At 32.4% G+C, this 26,103-nt stretch overlaps 1 protein-coding gene across 1 annotated transcript; it reads left to right on the top strand.

The window, feature by feature from the left end:
• Positions 1–6,964: 6,964 nt before the first annotated feature.
• LOC139524978 (uncharacterized) lies at positions 6,965–16,893 on the top strand. Its single transcript, XM_071320151.1, has 5 exons — positions 6,965–7,226; positions 11,037–11,266; positions 12,612–12,693; positions 14,596–16,364; positions 16,885–16,893. Exons 1-5 carry the CDS (start codon positions 6,965–6,967, stop codon positions 16,891–16,893), a joined length of 2,352 nt encoding a protein of 783 aa, XP_071176252.1.
• Positions 16,894–26,103: the final 9,210 nt, after the last annotated feature.

Raw genomic sequence — 26,103 nt, forward strand, 5'->3', positions numbered from 1 at the left:
ACCTCTGAATCCTTTTCGTCATTAAAATGCGACTGATAAGTATAGATATTCAATATGAAGGGAAAACATTAATATTGCAAATTTAAAGTTATTTTCTTTGTTTAAATATTGCAACTTTATTTACTTTTTTTAAAACAAGGAGGTCACATAATAACCTCTGAATCCTTTTCGTCATTAAAATGCGACTGATAAGTAAAGATATTCAATATGAAGGGGGAAAAATAACCGTGACTGAAATCTAAATCTAAAATTTATTTAAAAAAAATACACATTTGACTGGGCCATGCAGATGTAAGAAATGATACTTCAAGCAATGAAACAACGAATTAAATGTGCCACTTAAATTACGACTGATAACCTAAAAATGAATCATGCATGCATTTTTAGCAGATTTAACCAGGTCGGCGATAAGATATCGAATATAAAAAAGAAGATATGGTTTGGTGTCAATGAGACAACTATCTACAAGAAACCAAAATAACACAGAAATACAAACTATAGGTCACCGTACGGCCTTCAACATCAGGCAAAGCACGTACCGCATAGTCGGCTATAAAAGACCCCGAAATGACAAATTAAAACAATCAGTCAAAAAAGAAAATTAACAAAGTCCGTATCATCGTATGCGTAACTTAGTTGCTCACCAGAGGAACGCTACGCAATCGTTGAAACCCGCGTTCCATAAGTTTGAAGTACGTCGAAATGCACAGGTATACGCTTGGTGAACGCTTTTACTTCAGGAAAATTTTAATGGAACATAAAAAATTTCATTCAGCTCAAGCGTTTGTCAAGCGTATACCTGTAAACTGCACGCACATAATATTCACGCTACACGAGCGTTGAAAACGCTACAGATAAGTTTGAGACAGAGTTACAATGACGTGGTAGTAAGTCTTTAAAGGCCACCGAGCGGCCTCCAAAAATGAAAAAAAAACCACTATTTAGTCGGCTATTGAATGCCTCGACCATTAAGATTTAAAAACAAAAATCAAACAAAACTAAACAGCCTTATTGATTAACAAAATGATTTACGAAAAAAACTTGACCGACATGAATTATGAACAACAACCACTGTACTACATGTTCCTGGCTTTAGAATGGACATTGGCACATTAACAATGTGGTGGCCATAAACCCAACCCTCCGAATGAACCAAACATTAAGGACAACACATCGCAAGAAAAAACTGTAAAATATCAGTTGCAATTCGTGTCCCTAAAAATATGGGTACGGTGCACAATAATCACTTACATAAAAACAATAGACACAATTAAATCACTGAAATAGTCGCACTACCGAAAGCTATTTCAACATAGTGAACATGTAGACGAACCAGTGGACATAGACGGACTGGTAAACATGTAAACAGACGGGCGAATAAGACAGACTTATTGACAAACATTCACATATAGACAGACCTGCAGTTGGGAATGTCGAAAGACTAGGAGAAACGCGTAGGTACGCTTTACGCACACCCAATACACGCTTTAAGCTCGTTATGCACACGATACAGATATGATTGACAGGTTGAATGCATCAAAATTACTAGCGTATTGGTAACGTGCATGAATTTTTTTACCACGGCCGACGTACGTCGAATCTATACGTTGATGTGTGAAGCCGGTATTACATTAAGTAAACAGGCAATGTCAGTTTCTAATTCTTATGCACAACAAAAGTAATATAAGACAATACATCTTTATTAAACAATTATCTACTATATATAAGGCCAATCAAGCATTTGGGTTTACGATTGCATTTCTTTTTTTTAAAGAAAGCAACTTGTTATTAATATTATACTATATCCTGTAGATGCTGCATAGACCCGAGAGAAGGTCGATAATTTGGACTGATACTGAAAAAAATGTTGTATGGAAAGAGCAGACACTTTTCATCGCAAAAAGTTACATCTAAACTTCTTATTGGGTCAGTTTCTTAGCTTGCCATTTTCTTAAATACAAGGCGATCAATTCAACATAAGTATTCTTCCACTATGATGTAGCTGTGCTAAAAAATAACCAGAAAACCGTTCGGATACCTCATGTAAAAGCTCCTAATGGTGGATAGGACATTTTCAGGTAACATCAGTCAATCATTAACAGACACGAAAAAAACAATCGAAACATAAATGATAAAGGGTAACATGTAAAATAAGTCAATCATATATAGCGACCAAAATAACATAAAAGAAAAGTTGAAGGTCCACATAGTCTTAAACAAAAGCCAGTGGCCATAATAATGAAACAATAATAATGGTGAATAAAACTTAATTAGTGAAATATATCAACAGCAAAGTAGTAGGTTTAGTAAGACCCCATTTTTGGCCCCAAAATATAGCAGTTTTACAAAATTGTTAAAATGTTAACTTTTAGTTTTTCATTGGAAAGTAGAATGTTCCGCTACATAAATATGGGCTGTTTTTGACTATACAATGCACATTTATCGGGTACTATTATCATTAAGTCATGCTAAATTACTGAAATTCTCACAATTTTTGCATTTTTGTTTAATTTTAGACGGTTTCCGTTCATTCTTAATATTGAAATGCAAATTATATTTGATGATGATACATAACATATATAAAGGTTGAGGATGAACGCGGATGCGGCCACTTTCATTTTTGACAAAAACCATATGAAAAGTGACATGTTCTGGCATATTTGATAGATATTTCATATTTAAGCTTTAATCGGAGCGTTTTTAATGAGTAAATCAGTTAAAATCTTTCACATGAAATTTGAGGCCAAAATCGGTCCTTACCGGACCTACTTCTTTCTAAATCTCACCCTATTGATGATATAACTGAATTAAAGTTTCATAGTTGAAAAAAGGACAGCAAACTGATGTATAACGTCGAGTAACGGAAACCAAACGGATGAGTACCGATAAAAACGGATGCCTATCGGACTTAAATATATACGCCACCCGTTGAACGTCCGTTCAAAGTTTTGAAGATGCTCAAAACTTTCAATCGAACAGAATGGACGTTGGCGGTTAAAACGGACGCTGAACGGACATGAAACGGACATGGACGTACGTCTTACGAATAAGAACTGACTTTAAACGAACATGAACGGATTGAAATAAAAAAATATATCCGTTCGGCTCTCTTTTAATCTATATGAAACGAGAAAAAGAAACACTTAGGATCCACTTAATTAACAAATTAACAAATGATCAAACATGCTTCTTAATAGTTCGGTTGGTTTTCGATTATTTATATGTCTGATTTGTGTTGTTTGATTCGTTACCTTTTTACATATCTAAATGAGACGTACCTGTACACTGATTACCAAATATTTATTTAAATAGATTAAAAATATATCTCCAGTTCAATATTACAAATATGTCAGTCACCAGAAAATAATGATCAATGCACAAATTTCAATTTAAAAAGATATCTCTAACATAGACTTTTTTCAACATAGAATTGTCATGTAGCATGCTTTGGTAATACCTTTCGGACATCAGCGAGTAACGAATATATATATATAATTTATATACTCTTTAATATTTACATTTTCATTTTTTTACTTCATGTAAAACAAGTGAAAAATATTTAACATAAATGATTTATTTCATGTGATCACTGCTAAATTCGTTAACATCGAAGATGCAATTCTTTTACTTATCAAATTATAGGAATGAAAAATCAAGTAAAGGTGCTTATTTTATTAATGCAATAGACCGGCATGTCTACAGGCTAATTTTTTCTGCACAGCCAACACCCATATTAATATTAATGTTTTCCGTGGTCGTTGTACTCGGTTTAAAAAAAAAACACCTTTGTTTTCCAAGGTTGATGTGTTTCACTCGGTTTTAGTTTAGAACTTGGATTTGTGCTCGCTTAATACATTTATGACTGTTGTTGCCTTTATTATTGTTAATCAAAAATCTTGTATGGACAAATATTATAGTGGTTGTTTCTGTATAAGTCCTGTTATAGATTCAAGGTTAGCTGTATTGAACCCGTGACTCGTAGAGTCGAGGGATAATACAGTTGATCTAGAATCTATAACAAGGCCAATTTGGAAGAAGGCAGAATCAAATAAAGGCAACAGTAGTATATCGCTGTTCGAAATAAAAAAAATAATTCATAAATCGATTGAAAATAAAAAATAAATACGGGTTACAAAATCAAATTGAGGGAAACACATCAAATATGAGAGGAGATATACGATAATCAAAACAGGTATATCATTGCTGAGGCAATTGTTGGTAAAACACATTTACTCATTACCTGTGACTGTCTTTCAGTATTAGAAATAACAAACTCAATGCTATCAGGTGTTCCTTTAAGGTTGAACTAGGAAGGTCTTTGACGTTTGATGATTCGAATACTATCTTATGACATGCTTACAAATCGTGTACCTGTTTCCTTTGCTAACGAAAAGATTCAGGTTTCCTTTAAGGGAAAATCTAGAAACACCTGCAATGTCTTGGATATTTCTTTTACTTTTTTCAAAACAAAAATAATATCAAAGGCCATTTCTACAAGCAAAACGTCCTAATTCTGACCGACGTTTTAAAATTTAATTAGAATTCAAATTTGAATACTAGTATACGTTTCTTGGCTATTCCTTTGTCATATATACATCAAACCTCAGCAAAAATGCTTCAGTTTATTGTACATATCACTAGGAAACAATGGTAATATACGTTTAGCAAAATGCAGAGCAAACTTTTGACCAATTGTACGCTGCTGGTCAAAATAAATATGGTTTATGACAGACGTTTATACTCTTATATTATAGCAATTTAATGACTTGATTTGCTTTTATCTTTAATATACATGTAGCATAAGTTATTAACTTCAGATGGGCTATATAACACACATATTAATTCTTAAGTTTTTGGGTTTTTTTTTGCTAGTAAGTTTAATTATACTAGTAGTGTTCTAGAATTAATTCCCTATAAGGCTCTCGTTTCTCCCTTTTCAAAGGATTTCTAATTGATTCAGAGACATAAACTGTAAAAAAGTTATTGTACGAAATGTATCGAAGTCGTTCTTTAACTATAAGAGTTATTTTTTTGTGCAACCTAAAAACACTTTTGGCATTAAAGAATTATATACTACTTTTAAGACCCTACGTCTGTTTGCAAGCTTACATCACCTTTGTTTTAATTTTGATGGATAGTTGTCTAGACAATCATACCACGACTCATTATTTTCAAATAAAAGTTAGGTATGCTAGACACAGCATTTGGATCGTACTTTGTATCTGATTGTGAGGGATGTAGGAATCATGTCACTTTGATTGTTAAGGGACCCTTGCAGGAACTCTCTCTGATGGGTGCATATATAGTGGGCTGTTATTGTGAAAATTCCTTACCCTACAATCTCAATAGTCATAAAAATATATACCCTTATCTGTCAGTACATCATTTAAACCATTGTTATAGTTACCTAGTGCAATAATTGCCGCTGGCAAAAGAAATATTGTTAAATAGAAACAGAAACAAAATAAAGTTCGATGTTTTCTTTTTTTTTTAAACCGCTTAAGAGTCTGAAATATTTCTTTAAATTTACACGTTATATACTAGTAAATAATATCAATCCAAAGCTATTCCCTGATTCGTCTCTACCATCGTCTTGTTTCCGATCTGAATTTACTTAAAGATGGACATTAATTAATTCCAATGTTTTTAATTTTACTCAAACATGAATTGCTTTTGTTCAATCATTCGTTCACCTAGTAGTGTCTAACCTATAATTTTTAGATTTTTTTTTTATCTTTACCCCTGTGCATTTTCTTTAATCATAACTAATTAAAAAAAAAAACTCTACCAACGACCCAAATTAAAAAACAAAAATGTACCAATTTTCGATTCTACGACGAGGCAAAAAATTCAAACTTAATCATTTATCTAAACAATTGAAGTATAAGAGAAACTTTTAGTGCTTATCGTCGTCGCATTCGTAAGTACTCGCCGTTAATAACCAGAAACAAGTATTTAGTATAAACAGCTAAGATATCATTGAAATATTAATGAAATGGACTAACAAAGATAAGTAAGATGAGAAACAAAGTGGAATAGACCAAGGCATCAGAAGTTTACCGATGTGCAAAATCATAACAATAATTCGATCAAGAAAAAAAGGCAAATAAACAAAAAGCTAAACAGAGCGAATAGCATGAAAACCAAAATGATCGAGAGGGATGTGTTGACGGGATACACATTCCCTTTTTCCATTCGCTTTACAATCCAATCGTTAAAAGTAAAGAGTATTCTGATATCGTAAAGATTTAAGACTGCGAAAACATGTTAGTAAAAACACAGACATGACTTACTATTAAAGTCGGGATGGTGCCCGTGATTATACGTAGTGACGATTAAAAGTCGTTAAAATTCATGACAGTGTAGTTTTAACCAACATTGGTATTTTTGTTTGGTAGCAGGTCGCAGGAATACTCGTCATTCTACCGAAATAGTAACTCCTAGCAGGTCGGTATTTTGTCTTACTCCTTAATGTCATGTGCTTAGCGGATGAGCATCAAATAACAATTTAAGAGTCTTTGGTTTTACTCGTTTGAAGATCTATTTCACAAACTTCCTACCTCGAGGAAAACACGATCTTACCAGCCGTCTGAGGGGTTCTTCTGGTATTAACACAAACACTTGATTACTTGAACGTCTGTCAGTTGTTTCTAGAAATATATATACATTGTTTCTATATGTTTCATATGTTGAATTAGCAAACAAAACATGACTTTTTTATTCTTGTATGTACAACAATTTTTTTGTGATATTTATTATGCATTGGTCTACATTACACAGAAGTACAGCTCATAATAAAACATAGAAAACTCTTTCTAATTTTGTGTCATTTTAAATAACTTTTAAACTTCATGTAGTTATTTTTCAATGTCTAGAGACTACGTGAATTGTTCACCTCATTTTACCAACTATATTTAAAGGTATTTATTGGCTGACGATTTAGCATCTGTAACACATTAGTACAATGGATGAAGACGAAGAAGCAGAAGAATACGCATTTACTGGTGATGAAGTGTTTGCAATCACGAAAGAAGAAGAAAATTTAGTTAGAATATTCCTGCTGGCAAAGGTTGTAGCACCAAAAGCTGTACGGAAATATTTTGATCAGCTCTTTGAACCAACTGCATTAAAAAATATTCTGCATAACAACTATTACACACTTCATGATTTATGGAAGAAACGAATATTGAATCAGTCCCAATGGAACTTACTTTTCCCTAAAAGTGGTGAGTTTTTTTTTTTTTTTTTTTTTTTTTTAATTCATCTTTATTACACCTCATAGCTAGCCCGCATGATTCTCTATTATATCTATATATAAATAAAAGGTGTTTAATTCATACATATATACTCATTTAATTTGTTTGAAACCCAAGATTCCGGATTACGTTCATGTATCTATATATTTTTTTTGTAATTATTTTATTTTTGATGATGAAACATGTGAAATTACATACTACAGTATTCGATACGCATTTAAAAAAAAAAGTAATACTTGATAAATCAATTAAGTCATATGGATATAAGATATAATAAGATATAGATATAAATATTACACAAAGATTATTGTGTATAAACTTACCCATCACACGTTTCCTTCATATACAAATCTGTTATAGAAGGGTGGTAATATGATATAAAACTAGGTGAACAACACACATATTTGTATATGTGAGGTATAATTTATTTTCTTTTTTTAATACCTTTTTTTGTGTATTTTTTACATTATTTAGAAAATCATTTATATGGTTAATAAAACTATATCTTAACTTAAAATGTCAACTCTTGTATAACAATACCCGATACGATTAACTTGCACCAAGTAACATCGCAATATTTCATGTTTTTTTAAACATTTTTTTCCCATTTAACAAAAAAGCATCGATTACTTAACCTTTATTCAATTAGAGTTTGTTTGGAAAAAGAAGAAAAACTTCAATATAAGATTTGTAGTCGTTGTTAAGGTTTTTAGATCTCATGTTTCTAAACTGAACTTTCATGCACTGTATTTGAAACTAAATTACTTAAGAGTCCGATCAAATAACTTTATCTTTAGATCTTCCGAGTGCTCCTCAAAACCCCTTTCTATATTATCAACATCAATTGTATCAGCATTCAAAGCCGCGCTCCAAACTTATTGTGAAACTACATAAAATAGAAACAACGAGCTTCAGATGTGAATATTAAAAAATCATAAGATCAGAGAGAGTACATACAATCTATTTAAGACTATTACGTCTGGCAATAATTTTGAAATATTTTACTTTTCTACAACTTGAAATATTCCACGTTCTAAAAAAAAATGAATAAGTAGGACCTGTTTTTTTTTTTATAAACTTCCAACATATCTTGTCATTTAGAGGTGAGAAAAGTAAATTATCAAAATGCCTGATTACTTGGTGAACAATATATTTGTGCCGTTTTGAATACTTGTTTTCAACAATCGGCAATTCCAGTGGAACTAAGACTTTTCCTCTTCTTATCTACTTGTTACTTTTCAATATGAGGTTAGCTTAAGAAGGATTAAATGAGGCTAGCATTGTACGTTAACTACACGTTCCGCGAGAAAGATGCTGTCCTCTCACTTAATTATTCAAATGAGATGACTATATTCAACGCATTTTTCCGAACGATGTTGAAATATCGGATACAACAGATAGGTTAAATTGAATTCTGTCTTTTATCTTCTCTTACATCTAAAAATCGGAAATGAGGGTCGGTTGAGAACAAAACTTTACGACGAAAGAGCCCATTTCAGTTTCCCATCTGTGAACCTACATTCCTTTGTAGCACCATTCGGCTGGCTGATTGTCTTTAGTATTGTGGCCAGTTGAAGCCATTTCGCGTCTTCGCGTTATTGCCCTTATATTCTATAGGGCGAAAACGCGAAATCGCAAAGTCGAAAACGCGAACACGCGAAGTAGTTTTCTAGTTTTCGCCCTATATAATATGAAGGGCGAAAATGCGAAAAACCGAAATGACTTTAAACGGCCACCATAGTTTGGTCTTTTTTACCAGGTAATGTCAGTTTATTATCTTTTTCAAGTTTGAAAGTTCTTTGATATCTTTTATTTCTCTTTAACTTTCTTTTTAACAGTACCTGTATTCTTTGTAATTCAAGTACGCTTGGAATGTTTTACAAATTCTGTATTTCAAATTTATGTTATAGTGATGTACAACTGTTAAGTTTACGCATCATTGTAAATATAACTGAATTTGATACGACTTTTATCAAAGGTAGAGGTTTAGCGCTATAACACCAGGTTTAGTCCACCCTTTTTCTACATTTGAAAATGCCTGTAGCAAGTCAGGAATATGGCAGTTCTTGTCCATTCGTTTTTGATGTGTTTTGTCATTTGATTTTGCCATGTGATTATGGACTTTCCGATTAGATTTTCCTTTGCGTTCAGTATTTTTGTGATTTTACTTTTTATTAATCCATTGCACATTAAGGTCGATAGTAGCTTGATTTCCCTTTTATTTCTAATAAATCCATGAGTTTCTAATATCTTGTCGTCAAAGTGCTCTACGATGTCTGATATTAAGTTTCTCGTGTCTGCTTCCATTTGGTCCCAATTTTTCTTTAAAGTAGGCGTAACGTCATATTTGATTTTGCTTGCAGTAGTGAGGTCTTTTCATCAAGTTTGTAATCATCATTTCACATTCTGAGGTCTAATTATGTTTTTCCACTTTTCTGTGAAAAGACCTATTGTATTTGATGATTTTTTTCTTCTTCCTCAAATTTGTTTCGTGCCCTGTTTTGTGGTTTCGCAAGATGTGGCTTAGATATTTTGCATATGATATTGAACAGTTATTGTGCTTTTGAGACTCACCCTGTTTAGTCGAATACTTTATATTGTAAGATTACCTCAACTGTTTTCTTTCAGGTGTGATCTCCTCCGTAACCGTAAAAGAAAGCAACAAATTTTTACAAGAAATTGCTCGCTTTATTCTCACAATTTTTTGTTCAATTTTGACTCCATATGCTAGTTTTTCCCCCTACTGCATTTGAAATAAGTGATATGCATTTGTAACAGGTCAACCATAAATGATAAAGACCCACGGTCTGTTGATTTGAGGTCGTTGGTCCAACGAATAGAAAACTAGTTCAAGGTCAAAGATCAAGGTCAAATTCTTGATTTTGACTTTTCCTTGTTCCTCGATCTCACTGTCACTTTTAAAGATATATATATAAAAGAACTAGTGCAAAATATCTGCCTAATACTTATTGAGATATGATCGTTTGGTTTTAAACAATCCAATGACATCTTATAAGAGAAATTGAACCTGAAATGATTAAATTTTAGGTTAATTGATTATTACTCCAACTTAATACATGATAAAGCCACAGGGTCTTTTGCAAACTGTTGTCCTTAAAAAAATATCAACCAGAAGTGACCTTGAGCAAACAAAAAGTAGTTATTTATGCACTTTATTTATGGAAAAGTACCTAGAAACTGTATATTTTTTTTATTAGCATACATATACCTAACCCAAAAAATGTTAGTCGTTATATTCCGCCGATCTATGTCTAAACTCCAAGTGCTACATTAAGGTCGACTTCATTGATTGGTTCCCTCTTACAGGGAACGACTGATGAGATATTTGCACTGTTTGCCTACAAGCACTCGAAAGGCAACATGCCGCTAGAGGGAGCAGAATTATATGAGTTAACATGTACCTTTTATTTGAAACCGGGAGTTAATTTCTCTAAACCGGAAGTACAAAATATCTCCTTTATTACAGGCAAAAATATATAGAAACCATTTATTTTGGAATCAGTGTAGATAAAGCTATCAGGTTAGACTGGAAGTGTCATTTTTAAGCCGGAAATTGACAGTTATTTCCCTTATTTCAGGCAAAGATATAAAGAAACATTTATCTATTGAATCGGTATGACGAAAATATGCATGGATGCCAAAAGTAACTTTGAGTAAACTGAAAATAGCTTTTCTTCAATAATTTATACAAATGATAAGGAAAGACCTTCATTTGTTCTCTGAACATTTGATTTTTAATCTAATTTGAGTTCTTTATAGGTGAGTCAACATCAGAGTTGTTCGACATTTCTTTGATGGTATGTTTGCTACGAAATATCATGGGTATTGCTGAACCAATAATAGGATGGAATGATCTACCACCACCAAAAGACATAGGAGTTGGTGCTGACTTAATGAGAATCAAAATATATAGAAATGATTTAGCTCACTTAGATTGTGGCGCAGTCAATGATACGTATTTCAAAGATGCATGGAAAGAAATATCAGGCGTAAGTCACTGTTTTGTATACATTAAAATAAAGACGAACGATTTCAGGGTCAAACTGGCACAAAATCAGATATATTTTAAATTATCTCTGACTTTGTGAACCAAAAAGTAAAACAATCAACTTATATAATATATTTCAATGTTTGTACGAAAAATCGTTCTTTGGTTAAATAGCAGCAACTAATGTTTGCATCTTGTAAAGGAGTAGGTCCGGTAAGGGCCGAATTCGGCCTTAAACTTCAAGGTCATCTGATGAAAGATGTTAAACACTTGTAAAACACTTTAAAAGTGTCTACTTCAGTCGAATCAATAAGTTATTGTGAAAGATTTAAACCTATTTGTGACATTTTGTTCACGCATCATTTAAATATATTGGAAATTGATGCGACTGTCGTACAAGTGAGAGGTTCAGCGCTTTAAAACAAGGTTCAATCCACCATTTTCTGCATTTTAAAATTGTAGCAAGTCAGGAATATGAAAGTTGTTGTCCATTCGTTTGATGTTTTTTATCATTTGATTTAGCCAATGCATAAGGAACTTTCCGTTTTGAATTTCCCTCGGAGTTCAGTATTTTTGTATTTGACTTTTTACAATGATGCTCAAACTCAAGCTTCAATATGAAAAGTATGCCATAAAATGTCACTTTTCAGATGTTTTTTGTTAAAAATTAAAGATGCTGCATCCGTGTTTAGTCTCAACCTTTATATATTTTATGCATTATTATCGAATACAACTTGCATTCAAATATTGAAAATGAACACAAATGCGGCCCATATTTATGTAACAGAATACTTTTTCAATAAATTTGCTTAAAGATTACATTTAAACAATTAAACAACAGAAAAAAGAATACGCAATCTCTGTAATGAAATTTTGTGAGCCCCAATTCAAAAACTTGATAAAACAAATCCTTGAATGTATGGTAACTTCAATAAGTATGACTCAAAATCGAGTTCTGTTTGAATAATTGATAAGTTCTGTATTCATTTCCAGATGTATTATGTTGTCTTTTTATTATAAAACAACTATTTCGTTCTTATGTTACAATTTGTTATAATATTTTGAATATAGTTTTTTTTTATAATTGTTTAGTCCATGAAAACAGCAAATGATAAAATATTTGTCTGCCCCCGCCATAGCAGAGGGGGGGGGGGTTAAGTTTAACCTTGTCCGTCTGAACTTCCATCCGTACGTACCATAAAACTCAGATCTAATACCAATTTTGGTAATGTCATGTTTACTCTTCTTGAGTTATGTCCCTTTATAATTTTTATCCAAGCGAGGTCTCATCTGCGTTCAACTGACACATTCCCCAATTATATCATTTTTGTGTATTTACCAAACAGGCAGTAGGACGACTTGGGGGCAGAAACTTGAAAAGAGAATGTAAAATGTTCAGGGTGAAACCGTTACAAGGGTACAACAGAGGTAAGCAAATAAGCTGTTCGACAGAAAGCTAAGACTCTTGGTATACATTTGTTTTATCGTATTATCTTGACCATACTATACCGATGTTTTAAATCAATATACTTTACTGGGATTATCATTTCTGTACACTATCCTATGTTAGCACAATGATACCTCCTCTGATACTGTTTTTCAGAACTTGGTAGGTTTGTTTGCCATCCTATATTTTTGACAATATTGTTTCGTTTTGATTCAATCAGTTCTACTGGAGTGCTTGACATATTGTGTTATTTAGTTGTTCTTATTTAAATGCTGTTTTGATTTCACGATTTTTACCGTATTTAAGTACTTTCATTACGTTTTGAATAACTGTTTACGACTATCATAAAATACAGTATGTATCACTTCCAAAATATGTTTTGTCTCCAACACTAATGACACACTACATTTATGAAGAAGTAATTTAACATTTTTTAACCAAGTTATATTTATAAAATGAGCACTAGTACAGAAAACCTGGATGTTTTATAAATATATAAGGATATATGATATGACTGCCCATGAGACTTCCACCAGAGTTCAAATAAGAGGATATACATAATGATGGGTCCTTAAACAATAAGAAACACCATACCGGCCATAGAAAATGTGAAACAATTCAAATGAGAAAACTGACGGCCTAATTTACAACAAACAAATAACTGAAAAGTCAATTATAATAGTTATCAGTTTCTAGTGGCATCCACGAAGCCTTGGCTCACATCGAAAATCTATCTATTAAAGGCTTCAACAATTACAAGTGTTAAACCATTCATACGAGAAGACCAACGGCCTAATCTTTATAAAAAATGAGATTCGAGAAACACTTGTGAACCGCCTCAACAAACGACAACTACTAAACATCACATTCCTGACTTAAGACAGGTGTAAAAAAAAATGCTGCTGGTTTAAACGTTTAAATTGTCCCAAAACATTAACCCTCAACTAAACCTATAGTTATGTATATAAAAGTTTATACATGTATTAGCAATGGTTCGGACAAAAACGAAAGTCAGTCCCGATAAATCATTTTTTGATGAGTTTTACCCCTTGGAATCATGAATTATAAGGAAAATTGCATCGTAAGCGCATTAATGTTTTCAATATTTCCCTTATTTTTGTCGAATCGTAAGGTTCATATCAGCAATATCTTAGACGAGTTCGAAATCAGTGACAGTCAATTATTTTAGAAATAGTTAAGACTGTTTGTAACATCAGTCATATAGCAAATTTCATTGTTAGCGTTCTCATGTGTAAATTTTTCGCCAGAATTTTCCAAAACTTATGTCAAAGGTTTATATTAGCAAGCACATATACGGAAATTAATGCCGATAAAGAGTTTTGTCCCTTTGAAGTATTATTAATCGGCCTTATGAGCACTCTAATTTACACAAGGCTTGTCAGAATTTTAAGAAATGTATATTATAGGTTTATACATGTATCATCATTGTCTTTGACAAGTTTGAAGATAAGTTCTGATCAATTATTTTTAAAAGAACTATGCCCCGTGGAAAGATAGATTATAACAGACATTAAATTGCATTTGATCTGGTTCCTTGAATCATTTCTCTTTGTTGTTAAGCGATTGTCCTTGTTTCTTGGTTAGATAAGATATGTGCAACACGTTGTTTATTATAACTCTTTTCTTAATTTTATTTTTGCTTGTTTGACCTAAAGTGTTTGGTTGATTTCAGTAATAACTAGTTTAATCATTTGAAATAAGTAGTCACACCATCATTTACTTAAATTATGATTATGGTACCTTTGATAACTGTTATTGTAAAGACTTGAACTCTTTATCAACTTAATTTGTTCATAATGATTGTACTGTTGAAAAAATTAAAACTGTTTCAATTGCCTCTTATTTTAAATTTTTACTCGTAGATTTGATAAAAAAGGAATTGGTATCATGGAAGTGTAATGACGAAAACTTTGTAGAAACAGATGCAGCCAACTATATCATAGAAAAGTGTAAAGAGTTTAACTTTTTAACAATTGTTGGAAATTCTGGAGTTGGCAAAACGGCTACTTTACAACATGTGGGTCTTGTCCTTAAAGATGAAGGATATGAAGTTATTCCAGTTACGACATGTAAAGACATAATCCGGTATAATAATAGTTATCCAAATCGACCAACTGTATTTATGTGTGATGACTTTTGTGGAACATGCAGCTTAAATCAAAACCGTTTCCAGCAATGGAAAGATAGAATTGGAAAGCTAAATCTCATCTTAAATGCCGCAAATACGAAAATAATTGTCACATCAAGATCGCAAATATACAGGGATGAAATATTCAAAACAGTAGACTTATTCAACCTGTGTGTTTGCGATTTTTCATCAAATGAATTACGCTTAACAGATCCTGAAAAATATGCAATAGCTAAGGAATACACTGGGGAAATTGCGGGAGCGGTTTTTAAATATTCTGGTGCATACGATTTCTTTCCACTTCTTTGTAAATTGTATTCGACAAACCCGTCTGTAGCACAATTGGATAACTATTTTCACAACCCGTTTCAAGCTTATAAGGCTGAACTTGATAATATGCTTGTTGAAGGTGGAAAGGAGAAGTATTGTGCTTTAGCCCTTTGCGTCGTCTTCAACAACTATGTCGTAGAACATGACTTGACCACCGAGTTAAATCCACAATTTCGCAAAGTAATTGATAATGTTTGTAACGCATGCAGATTATCGAGTGGAATATCGCAGTACACGTTACGGGACGAGATGGAGACTTTAAAAGGTTCTTTTTTGAAAAAAGAAAATGGAGTCTACTCTACTATTCATGATAAATTATTTGATTTTATTTCTAATTATTTTTTAAATGCAATGGTTGAATGTTTACTTCAAAACGCGTCAAGCTCATTTATTAGTGAGAGACTTTTGTTGCATAAACCCATCGACAGCACAGATACACTTTGCAGTGTAGTACCAATGGGTTTCAAATTAAAGTTGATAAGGAGAATATTCGATGACTGGTGCAAGGGCAGAATAGAAGATGTATTTTTGAATACAAATTTTGACGTTCCTTTTTTTCGAGCAATGTTTATCGTTTGTTTGAATTCACTTGACTTGGAAGTACAAAAAGTTCTTGCGAGTACACATTCCGAACATGGAAACAGTCCTCTAATACAATGTTGTTTCATTGGTGACATAGACCTACTAGACAGGCTGTTTTATCTTAATGTGGATGTAAATAAATGCCGAAAAGATGGTGCGTCAGCACTGTTTGTTGCTTGTCAAGAAGGGAACTTGGAAATTGCTACAAAACTGCTAGAAAGACATGCAGTCGTCAACCAACAACTTTCAGATGGTGCAACCCCTTTATTTATAGCATGTCAAAATGGTCACTTGCCAATAGTAAAGCTTTTATTACAGTCAAGGGCCGACGTCGATAGACGTACCAGGACTGGTTCATCACCCATCATTGTTTCGTCTGTGATGGGGCACAAAGATATTGTTGAGGGTTTACTGTATATGAATGCACGTGTTGATTTCAAAATCAAAAATGATAATACAGAAGAGACTGCAATGTCATTAGCGAAACAAAACCGACATTATGAAATTGTAAGAATGTTGAAAGATAACGATCGTGGAGTTGTTGCAAGAATGATCAATATTGCACTGAGACACAAAGTTGACTGGTCTGAGGTATTCGTTCTTATGTTTGCAACTATATTTCTGGCGTTGCTTTTTATTGTTTCCCATTTATTGATTTTCGTGATTTGTCCCCTTTATACTGTTATCTTTTTGTCCTGGATGTTCGTAGATGTTTCGTACTTGGTTTTAAAGTACGGCATCTTGTTTTTAATCATTTTAGTTCACTTTGTATTTGTTTATCTACCATTGGCAATGTTAAGAAAATTAAGAGATTACGGAAAATAAAACAAACTAATTTTCTAGAATTATCATCACACCCACTTCACGGCAAGTATGCATATTTGAATTTTAATGGATGTGCTAAAAGAATAATAATATTTGCTATTTATCGAAAGGTAACAATGAAGTTGGAATGTAGTATAATTATAATTCAAGACCAGACAAAAAAAAATAAAAACTACTTTTACTAAGTGTTTAAAAATATTGTTATTTATTCAAAATAGTGTCATCAATTCTAAAGCCTAACCAATTTCACATTTCAAAGTGTTCAATAATCATCATTTTCTTCCAGGCTGTTTAAAAACTATTTTAAAATTATTTGATCATCACTGCAATATGAACAAACGACCTACTTGTATTTTAAATTGAAAAACAATGTTGTATGTTTGGTAACGCGAACTGAAGAACGAAGTTCTACAAATATATTATCGGGGTAAATAATTTAGCTGTTATGGGAGAGCTATGTCGTACTCCATGACTTTGTTTGCTCTATTCCGAAATTTTTACCAAAAAAATAATGGTTTAGTAATAAAATTCACGGTACCAATTTTCTTGCACCAGATGCGCATTTCGACAATACATGTCTCTTCAGTGATGCTCGTGGCCAAAATAGTTGAAATCCAAAGCTTATATAAAAGTTGAAGAGCTTTAATCCATAAGTTCCAAAAAGTTTAGACGAGGATCATTTATAAAACAAGCCCTGATTAAAAGTATGGACATTTGCAAAAGTAATACTTCATTTTGCTATTCTTATATAATATATATATATACTTTAAGATGTATTGATATGTTGATAAGAAAAGTTTTGACATTGCAAATGTTAAATTCGTTTTGATGAGTAAATACTTGTATAATATTTCCTAAACACTACTATATACGATTATACAAAGGGTTAATATTCTATGTTATACATTTTCAAACTCCATCTGGTATTGAGTATAGTTATGTAATCATGTAGTTTTAATGTAGGATATCTTTGAAATTGCTGTATAATTAATACTACAATTATGTAAATATAAGTTTATCCTCGGAACGGGTCCCTTAAATAAGATTCCAATAAAAAATTCGTAATTTTTTTCATCATGGGGATCTAATGTAAATTAATAATAATTAGAAACAAAATGTTTCTCAATGTTGCTGCAGAAGATTATTGGGTGGGAACACAAATATTATTGTAGGAAATACCAATGACTTGATCTTAACTTTTTGTGTATGTTTTCCGGACCATACGAGAACGGAAACCATACGCGTATGGACGTGACCATTTGCATATAAACTCATATAGTTGGACCCTTATTGTTTCGGATAATTTATAAGACGTAGACGTTTATAACATTAACTAAGAGTTTCTTTTAAAAAGAACTTTTGACTTGTTCAATTATATGGTAGAAAGTAGTCGTTGTTCCATGGTTATTTGACTCGAATAATTTGAGTATTACTTACAAGCTTGTTATATTAAATACTATTATATAACTAGTATAATACTCATATGATTCGACCATACGCGTGGATCATATGAATATTCGCATATGGTCTTTCTTTCGTCAACCATAAATTTACCAGGGCAAAATCGTATTGTCGAAATAACGTTTAACATAAATAAGTATAAGCCATAACAAAATTGACCAATTAGGAAGTGAAACTTTGTATTACGATATATTTGTGTTCTGCAAGAGCTTCACTTCCTCTCCGTTGTTTGACATAGTAAGCTCCTTTTTAGATCACCTGGCCTGAATGTCCGAGTGAGATTTTCTCAAAACATAGCATCCGTCGTCCGTTAATTTTTACAAAAGTCTTCTCCTCTGAAACGGCTTTTACAAGTTAAACCAAACTTGACCTAAATCATTATTGGGGTATCTAGTTTTTGAATTGTGTTTGAAGACCCCGCCTGCCAAACAACATGGCCAATACAGCAGAAAAAGGAACTAAAGTGCAGTTTTTGGCTCATATCTCAAAAACTATAGAATTTAGAGCAAATCTGACGAGCGGTTATAATGTTTATTAGTGTGAGATCTATCCACCCTATAATTGTCAGACGAATCAGATAATCAGTTGTTTGGGTACTGTCCGTGAATTGTTAAACATTTTGAGGAAAATTTGCAGTTTTTGTTTATTATGCTGAATATTATAATAGTTAGAAATAAACTATAAACAGCTATAATGTTAAGAAAAGGAAAATCTACAAATAAGCCAAATAACCAAAACTGTCAATTGATCCCGTAATGAGTTATTTACCTTTAAAGTAATATTTTGTTAAAATATTGTAATTTTTTGTTATCGTTTACAAAAATCGTTTTCTTTGAAACTACAAAGCGAAAATTGACCAAACATTGCCACAATCATCATTGAAGTATCTAGTTTACAAATGCATCTTATGACACCGCCTGTCAGCCAACATGAAAAACATGGCTAAAAATAGAACAAAGAGGTAAAACTCAATATTGAGCTAATATCTGTGAAACTAAAGCCATAAGAGCAAAGACAAAGAGTAAAATATTCACCAGGTTTTGATCTATATTGGCTTAATTCAGACGAATCAAACAACTTGTTAATGGATTGCTGTCCCTGCATTGTTAATTTTAATGATTTGTTTGGTTATTATCTTGAATATTATTATAGATAAAATATAAACTGTCAGCAGCAATCATATTCCGCAAAGTAAGATCTACAAATAAGTCAAAAAGATCAAAATTGTCGATTGATCCTTTACTGTCAATATGCCACAACTTTTGTAATCTTGTAAAATTCTTGTACTGAGACACATTTAACCAAACTTGGCCACAATCATCATTTATGTATCGATTTTCAAAATGTGTCTGATGACCCAGCCTGACAAAGTGAATTCACAAAAACACTGAACTCAGACGAAAATCTAATTAGAAAATCCCTAATCACATGGCAAAATCATATGACAAAACACATAAAAAACGAATAGAACTGTCATATTCCTGACTTGCTACAGGCGTTTTTTTCAAATGTAGAAAATGATGGATTAAACCTGGTGTCCAACCAACAAAGGTCGACATGGCTAAAAATAGAATATCAGGGATAAATGCATTTTTTTGGTTTAAATCTCTGAAATTAAAGCAAAAGTATAATGGTTACATTACTTCATGCATCAATGTAAAAAAAATAATGGAGCCGTTCGTTATAATTCTAATTGTCATAACAATTTTATATTTCCTATTTATATAAAAGCAACTCCATAACCTATAGATATATGTCAGCTTATTTTGTTTCTTAACTAAATACTGATCTTCTGACTTATAGTATCAATTCTTCTTTTAACTTCTTTTAACATCTTTAAAAAAAATTGATGTAAGTTTTCAAAACAGACTTAAATATTATCAACGAGTTTATTTTCATGTATTTTATTACTATTACTCTGATAGCTAGGATACCTGCAATTGTAACCAAGTATTATCATATATATTATTTACATGATTTCTGTCATCATATATGTGTAGCATTTGTAAGGAAAGGATTTAATATTCTATGTAATTTGTATTCAATCCTCAGTGGCGGATCAAGGACAAAAGTTTTGTGGTTGGAACCCCCTATTTGAACGATCACTGCATTTGAATTGGGATATATGGTTGGAAGCTCTTTTATTTATAAAATGGCTTGATCTGCCTCTAAATGCTATTGCTTCATTATTGGAATAAAATATTTTTATATCAAGTTTTGATTATTAAAAATTCTCCTTTTTGAGAAATAAGAAACATCCACTAACTGCCTGTTAATTCATTATGAGCCCTGTTTCGTAGCCGTTTTTTTTGTTCGGTATATCGTCACTAAATGCTAATTATCTAGGAGATATATCATACATTTCTTGTTTTGTAAAGACAATGAAGCATGATTAAAATTAGATAATGAGTTCTAGAACAAATAAAACTTACTTATATGTTATATATATATAAAAATAAGCAGATTTGGTATGGTTGACAATGAGACAACTACTAAGTATCAACCAAATTTTTCAATAAAATGACTAGGCAACCATACGGCCTTCAACAATGCGAAAAAGCGGATAAGCTCAAACCGTACAGTTGGCTTTAAAAGCCCCTAACATGAAAATATAATATCTTTTGAAAAACAAAGGCATCGTTTTAAAAAAAAAATTATTACAGACATGAACCAACGACAACCACTGAACTACAGGCTCTTAACTTACGGCAGTTACATATACAATGTGTCAGGATTAAACGTTGATGACTGCTTAAATCCTCCCGCAACCTGGGTCAGTGATGTACGTAACGGTACAACACAACACAAGACTAACTATGCAAAACAATAAACGAAAAACAAATATAAGAAACATAAAAAAAGCGACAACCACTCAGTTACAGGCTGTTGACTTGGGACACATACTTATATGTTTAGAATGTGACGGGGTTAAACGTGTTTGGTTTGAAGGCGCCAACCCTATTCCAACCCAAGGCCTATTCGAAAGGGATTTTATATGTACTCAGTCATGTAAGAAAAATATGATTATGGTCGAAAGACGTGAAAATCTATTTTTTGGTATTTTTTTTTTTATTATTTCCAAATAATTTATCAGAAACGAATAACTGTTCGTTTCATTGTGGTTGGATTGACTTTTTTGCTTCATTTTATCACGATTCTGAAAGGAAAAAAAACTACCTGTTTGCACATGTTAAAAAGTTGTCGGCATAGCTGGCACCCAACCATGTATTTCGGCAATTAGTCTCCATTGTAACAATATTATATTGTGCTCATAAATAAATTTCTATCCATTGCTTTAATATTGGTGAGGCAAAAAAGAATTTAAAAAGGAACAGGGAATCAATTTGCTCCCGGATTTACGTATGTAAAACTGGTCTTATCACCACTACATGTGTGCCTCTACCAAGTCTGCTGTCTAGGACCATGCGTTGTTCGTTGTTGTTTTTCTTTTTTCTGTATGTCTGGTTTTACTTCAGATGAATAGGGTGTTGAGCCAATTTTAAAGCAAGAAATGTGTGAAAAAAGACTAGTTTACATACAAAAAGGACGATACAAATCTTAAAATATGACTAGTAAGAGTATAATATTTAATTTTTAAAGTCTATGAATTTGATATGTTATTGTTGAAGACCATATATTTACATCCAGATATGTTCCCTGCTTGTTTTCTTTTTTTAAGTGTTGTAAAGTTGATGACTACTGGATTTTTGACGTTCCTTTATTTTTTACAGCTTGTTTTAATTAGTTATATATCTATTATAATATGATTTGAAAGCATGCCTATAGTAAGTTAATCATTGTCATTGTTGACTAGCATTTGGCTTCCTGTATGATTTCCTGCTCCTCTTTCTTTCAAAGAGGAAGCAAAGACATCAAGTTGACAATCAAATCAGCATACTATTATTCGAAGACAAACCTATCACACAAATAATGGCAAACAAAACAAAAACGATGAAAAGATAAATAACAGTTAAAAACGAAGAAAATATAAATAACATTTAGCAAAACACTACACGAAAAACTTAATGTTTAGCATTGTAAACAGCACTTACAAATGGTGACTAAACGCATGTGATTCGGTACTTCAACCAGTTCAAACAAGAGAATTGCAACCGTCATGTTGCTAATAGCAAGCTCTCACATCTGTTGTCACAGGAACCCAACCACGGGATGTCTATTTGTCTGTAAATTTCAGGGCAGATAGATCATAATAAACCATTTTCCCTCCGTTTCAGATTTGTTCTAAATGCTTTGGTTTGAGAGATATAAGCAAAAAACTTAATTGTATCCCTACGTCCTATTTTGAGCCATGGATGCCATCTTGCTTAGCGGGGTGGTTCATCGGACACATTTTTCACACTAGACACCCCAATGATGATTGTGGTCAAGTTTGGTTCACCTCACCTCACCTCACCTCACCTATCCTCTTCATGCCGGTCGGTATTTAAGGCCCTGATGATTGTGGTCAAGTTTGGTTAATTATGTCCAAATAATTTCAGAGGAGAAGATATTTCTAAAAATTAATGACGGATGCCAAGTGATGAGAACAGTTCACAAGGCTCTCTGTCATGGTGAGCTAAAAATGACGACTGTATCCTGAACAAGAAGCTTAAAGGAGCCTGAATCGCTCACATGATATTTTTATTTACAAATGATGCATGAAATAATGCAACCGTTATACTTTGCCCCATTTTCAAAGAAAAAAGTCAAAAACTGCATTTTGCTGCTACGTTCTACTTTTAGCCATGTCAGCCATGTTGGTTGGCAGGCAAGGTTGCCGGACACTTTTTATAAAACTAAATACCCTTATGCTTATTTGTGACCAAGTTTTTTTTTTTTAAATTTGTCTCAATTGTTTCAGGAAAGACGTTTGTAAAAAATTACAAAAATTACCTTCTGGGATCAATTGACCATTTTGGTCATGTAGACTTATTTGTAGATCTTACTGTGCTGAACATTATTGCTGTTAACAGTTAGTTCTATCTTTAATAATTTGCAAAAATAATAACCAAAACAACAAATTTTCCTTTAATTACAAATTCATGGGCAGCAGATTTGTCAGATTCGTCTGAAAATGTATGGACAAATACACTTTACCCTGATGAACATTTTTAACTATGTCGAATTTGCTCTGAATGCTTCAGTTTCAGAGATATAATTTATGAGCAAAAAATCTGCATTTTGTCCCTATGTACTATTTTTAGCTTTGTCGGCCATGTTGGTTGCAATTGGCTGATATGTTCATCGAACATATTGTCCTTTTAAAACTAGGTACCCTAATAACAATTTTGACCAAGTTTGGTTACATTTGTCTCAGTAGTTTCAGAGGAAAATATTTTGCAAGATTACAAAAATTTACAAAAAACTTTTAAAAAGTTTACTATAAAGGACAATAACTCCTTAATGGGTCAATTAACCAGTTTGGTATTGCTGACCTATTTGTAGATCTTACTTTGCTGAACGGTTTATCTCTATCTTTAATAATATTCAAGATAATAACCAAATCCGCAAAATTTCATTAAAACAACCAATTCAGGGGCAGCAACCAACAACGAATTGTCGATTTTGGCCGAAAATTTCAGGACATATATATCTTAACCTGATGAACAATGTTGCCTCGTCAGATTCGCTTTACTTTAGTTTCAGAGATATAAACCAAAATCTACTTTTTACCCTTGTGTTATATTATTAGCCAGGGTGGAGGGGGCACCTTGGTTAGTTAGCCGGGTCATCGGTCACATTTTTAAAACTAAATACCCCATTGATGATTGTGCTAAGTTTGGTAAAATTTGGCCCAGTGGTTTCAAAGAAAGATTTTTGTAAAAGTTAAAAGACGACGACGGACGAAGGTCGCGAAGTGAAAGAAAAGGTCACTAGGCCCTTTATACCATGTGAGCTAAAATGATATATTCTTCAATCAAAGGGTGGGCGCTTTCTTCGCTCCCTGCCAAATCCACCACTGATCTTGCAATTACGACATGTTGTAGTTGATACAAACTTCTTATATGAAAAATACTGTATATTTCTTAAACTAGGAACATTATATTATCTTGTGTGAATAAATGTAAATCTTAATTCAGTGTTTTAAAGTCATACTTTCTAAACATAAATGTATTTTAGAATATTTCAATAATTGAAATCGGATTGGGATTATGTTGTTTTCAATGAAAGTTATAACAAATTACGAATTTGAAAATATGTATCACTTTAAAGTGATTATTTTGAGCCGATTTAAATGAGATTCATTTTTAAAAAGTAGTTTATAAAACAAGAAAGGGATATAGCTTGCAGACCAGTCAGACTTTCTTTAGATGCAACCACCTTTAAGAATTAATTACAGTTAAAGAGGTCGGGTGGGGTAAAGATTAAAAAAAGTTAAAACTTTTTACTGTTTCCTGTTCACTGTAAGTTTAAGTTCATCTCTCCTTGATTACTAAATATATTTTTAGTAATTGCGCTATCCAATCCCTCCGTTGACCGCATGTCTAAGGAAAAACGATGAATGGGATGAGATTAAACTAGTGGATCAACTTCCATCTCAGACGTTATTATTGCACTGTCAGGATCTGACTCCTTGGACTAGGAACAATAGAAAGAATAAATGAAAAAGTATCATCAATGATAATACAATTTCCCTAAACATTTATATAAAATGCATACACAAGTTTGAACAGGATCTACTTACCTTTCCGTAGCACATGAGATCGACCCAAGTTCATAGTGGGGTTCGTTTTGCTCAGTCTGTAGTTTTCTATGTGTTGTTTATTGTGTACTATTATTTGTCTGGTTTTTTTTCTTTTGAGCAATTGCGTTTATTTTCGATTTATGAGTTTGTCTCCTCTTTCGCCCCTCTTTTATCAAAACATAAACCAAATGCAATGCGTAGGTAAAGGTAACCTGTTTGGTAAGTTTACTGGCTGACTGAATCGTCACTTCGTTAATAGGCTAGGAAAACTTCCTTCCTTGGGAAGTAGTCGTATCTTACATGCAGATAGATTGGTTATCTGTCGGACTAGTATACGTTAAAGGAGGGTAGTATACCAAACATAACAAGGTCTTCTTGGTTTAGCTAGCAAGCAAGCTAACCAATAAGAAAATTGAGAATGGAAACATATTTTCTTTATCTACACACTCAATGCAATTTGATGTAAGGGCAAATTAAAACTAACTCTACTCCACACTTTACTCTACTACTAGTTTAAATTCTTTAGACTAACCCAGAATTAAAACAAGATTGCTTGCAAATGAATGACCGTATGCGAGCTACAAAAGACATAACCTGGTATAAACAAAGAGACGATCATTGATTGATAATTTATTTTTATAAATTTCTAATTTCGGAAAAACCAAGAGATCTAAACACAGAACAATAGATGGTACATACCTAAAATAATGTTAAAGTGAGACTGTCCGCGTTTTCTACCTTTACCTTCTACTTGTTTAAAACGAATAACATGATTGTATTTGCCGTGTCGGAACTATACTGAATTTTCAGTCGTTGTGTCCGTTTGACAAACCAGTTTTTCTCAGTAAATTAAGCATGCAAGTCATTTTGGTTTCTTGTGAAGAGTTGTATCTTATATTCAAATATTTGTCCTTGGTTCACCCGTGATAAACAACTAATCTCTTAACTGATCTTTTTTATGATGTTGGAAAGGACAAATACCTGCATAAGAATATTTCTTATTATCACAACTTTAAACACTTCTGAAACTACTCATCAATGTGCGAGACTGTTTATAAAAAAAAAAGGAAAATTATGATGACATTTTTTAGCAAATACCAAACGTTTTTATTTCGATTCAACTTTTCAACTTAGACACATTAGGAAAGATGCCGCTTTTAATAAAGTTTTTATCAAGTAATACTGCAATAATTTTAACTAACTAATCCCAATATTGTGTCCTTTATTATGATTTTGATGAGTTAATTTACAATCAGTGAGTTGATGCCACAGCTGGTGGAGTTTTTATTCTTCGAGAGTATCACCAGCCTAGTAGTCAGCACCTCAGTGTTGACATGACTTATCATTGATATAGTCATA

Source organism: Mytilus edulis, chromosome 5 (assembly GCF_963676685.1).
Source record: "Mytilus edulis chromosome 5, xbMytEdul2.2, whole genome shotgun sequence".
NCBI lineage: Eukaryota > Metazoa > Mollusca > Bivalvia > Mytilida > Mytilidae > Mytilus > Mytilus edulis.

What these genes read in the sequence shown, in the direction of transcription:
- LOC139524978 (XM_071320151.1), top strand. Translation starts at nt 6,965, where the DNA reads ATGGATGAAGACGAAGAAGCAGAAGAATACGCATTTACTGGTGATGAA. An exon ending in CATGGAAAGAAATATCAGGC is followed by an intron (nt 11,267 to 12,611) that starts GTAAGTCACTGT and finishes TTTACCAAACAG; the next exon opens with GCAGTAGGACGACTTGGGGG. An exon ending in GTTACAAGGGTACAACAGAG is followed by an intron (nt 12,694 to 14,595) that starts GTAAGCAAATAA and finishes TTTTACTCGTAG; the next exon opens with ATTTGATAAAAAAGGAATTG.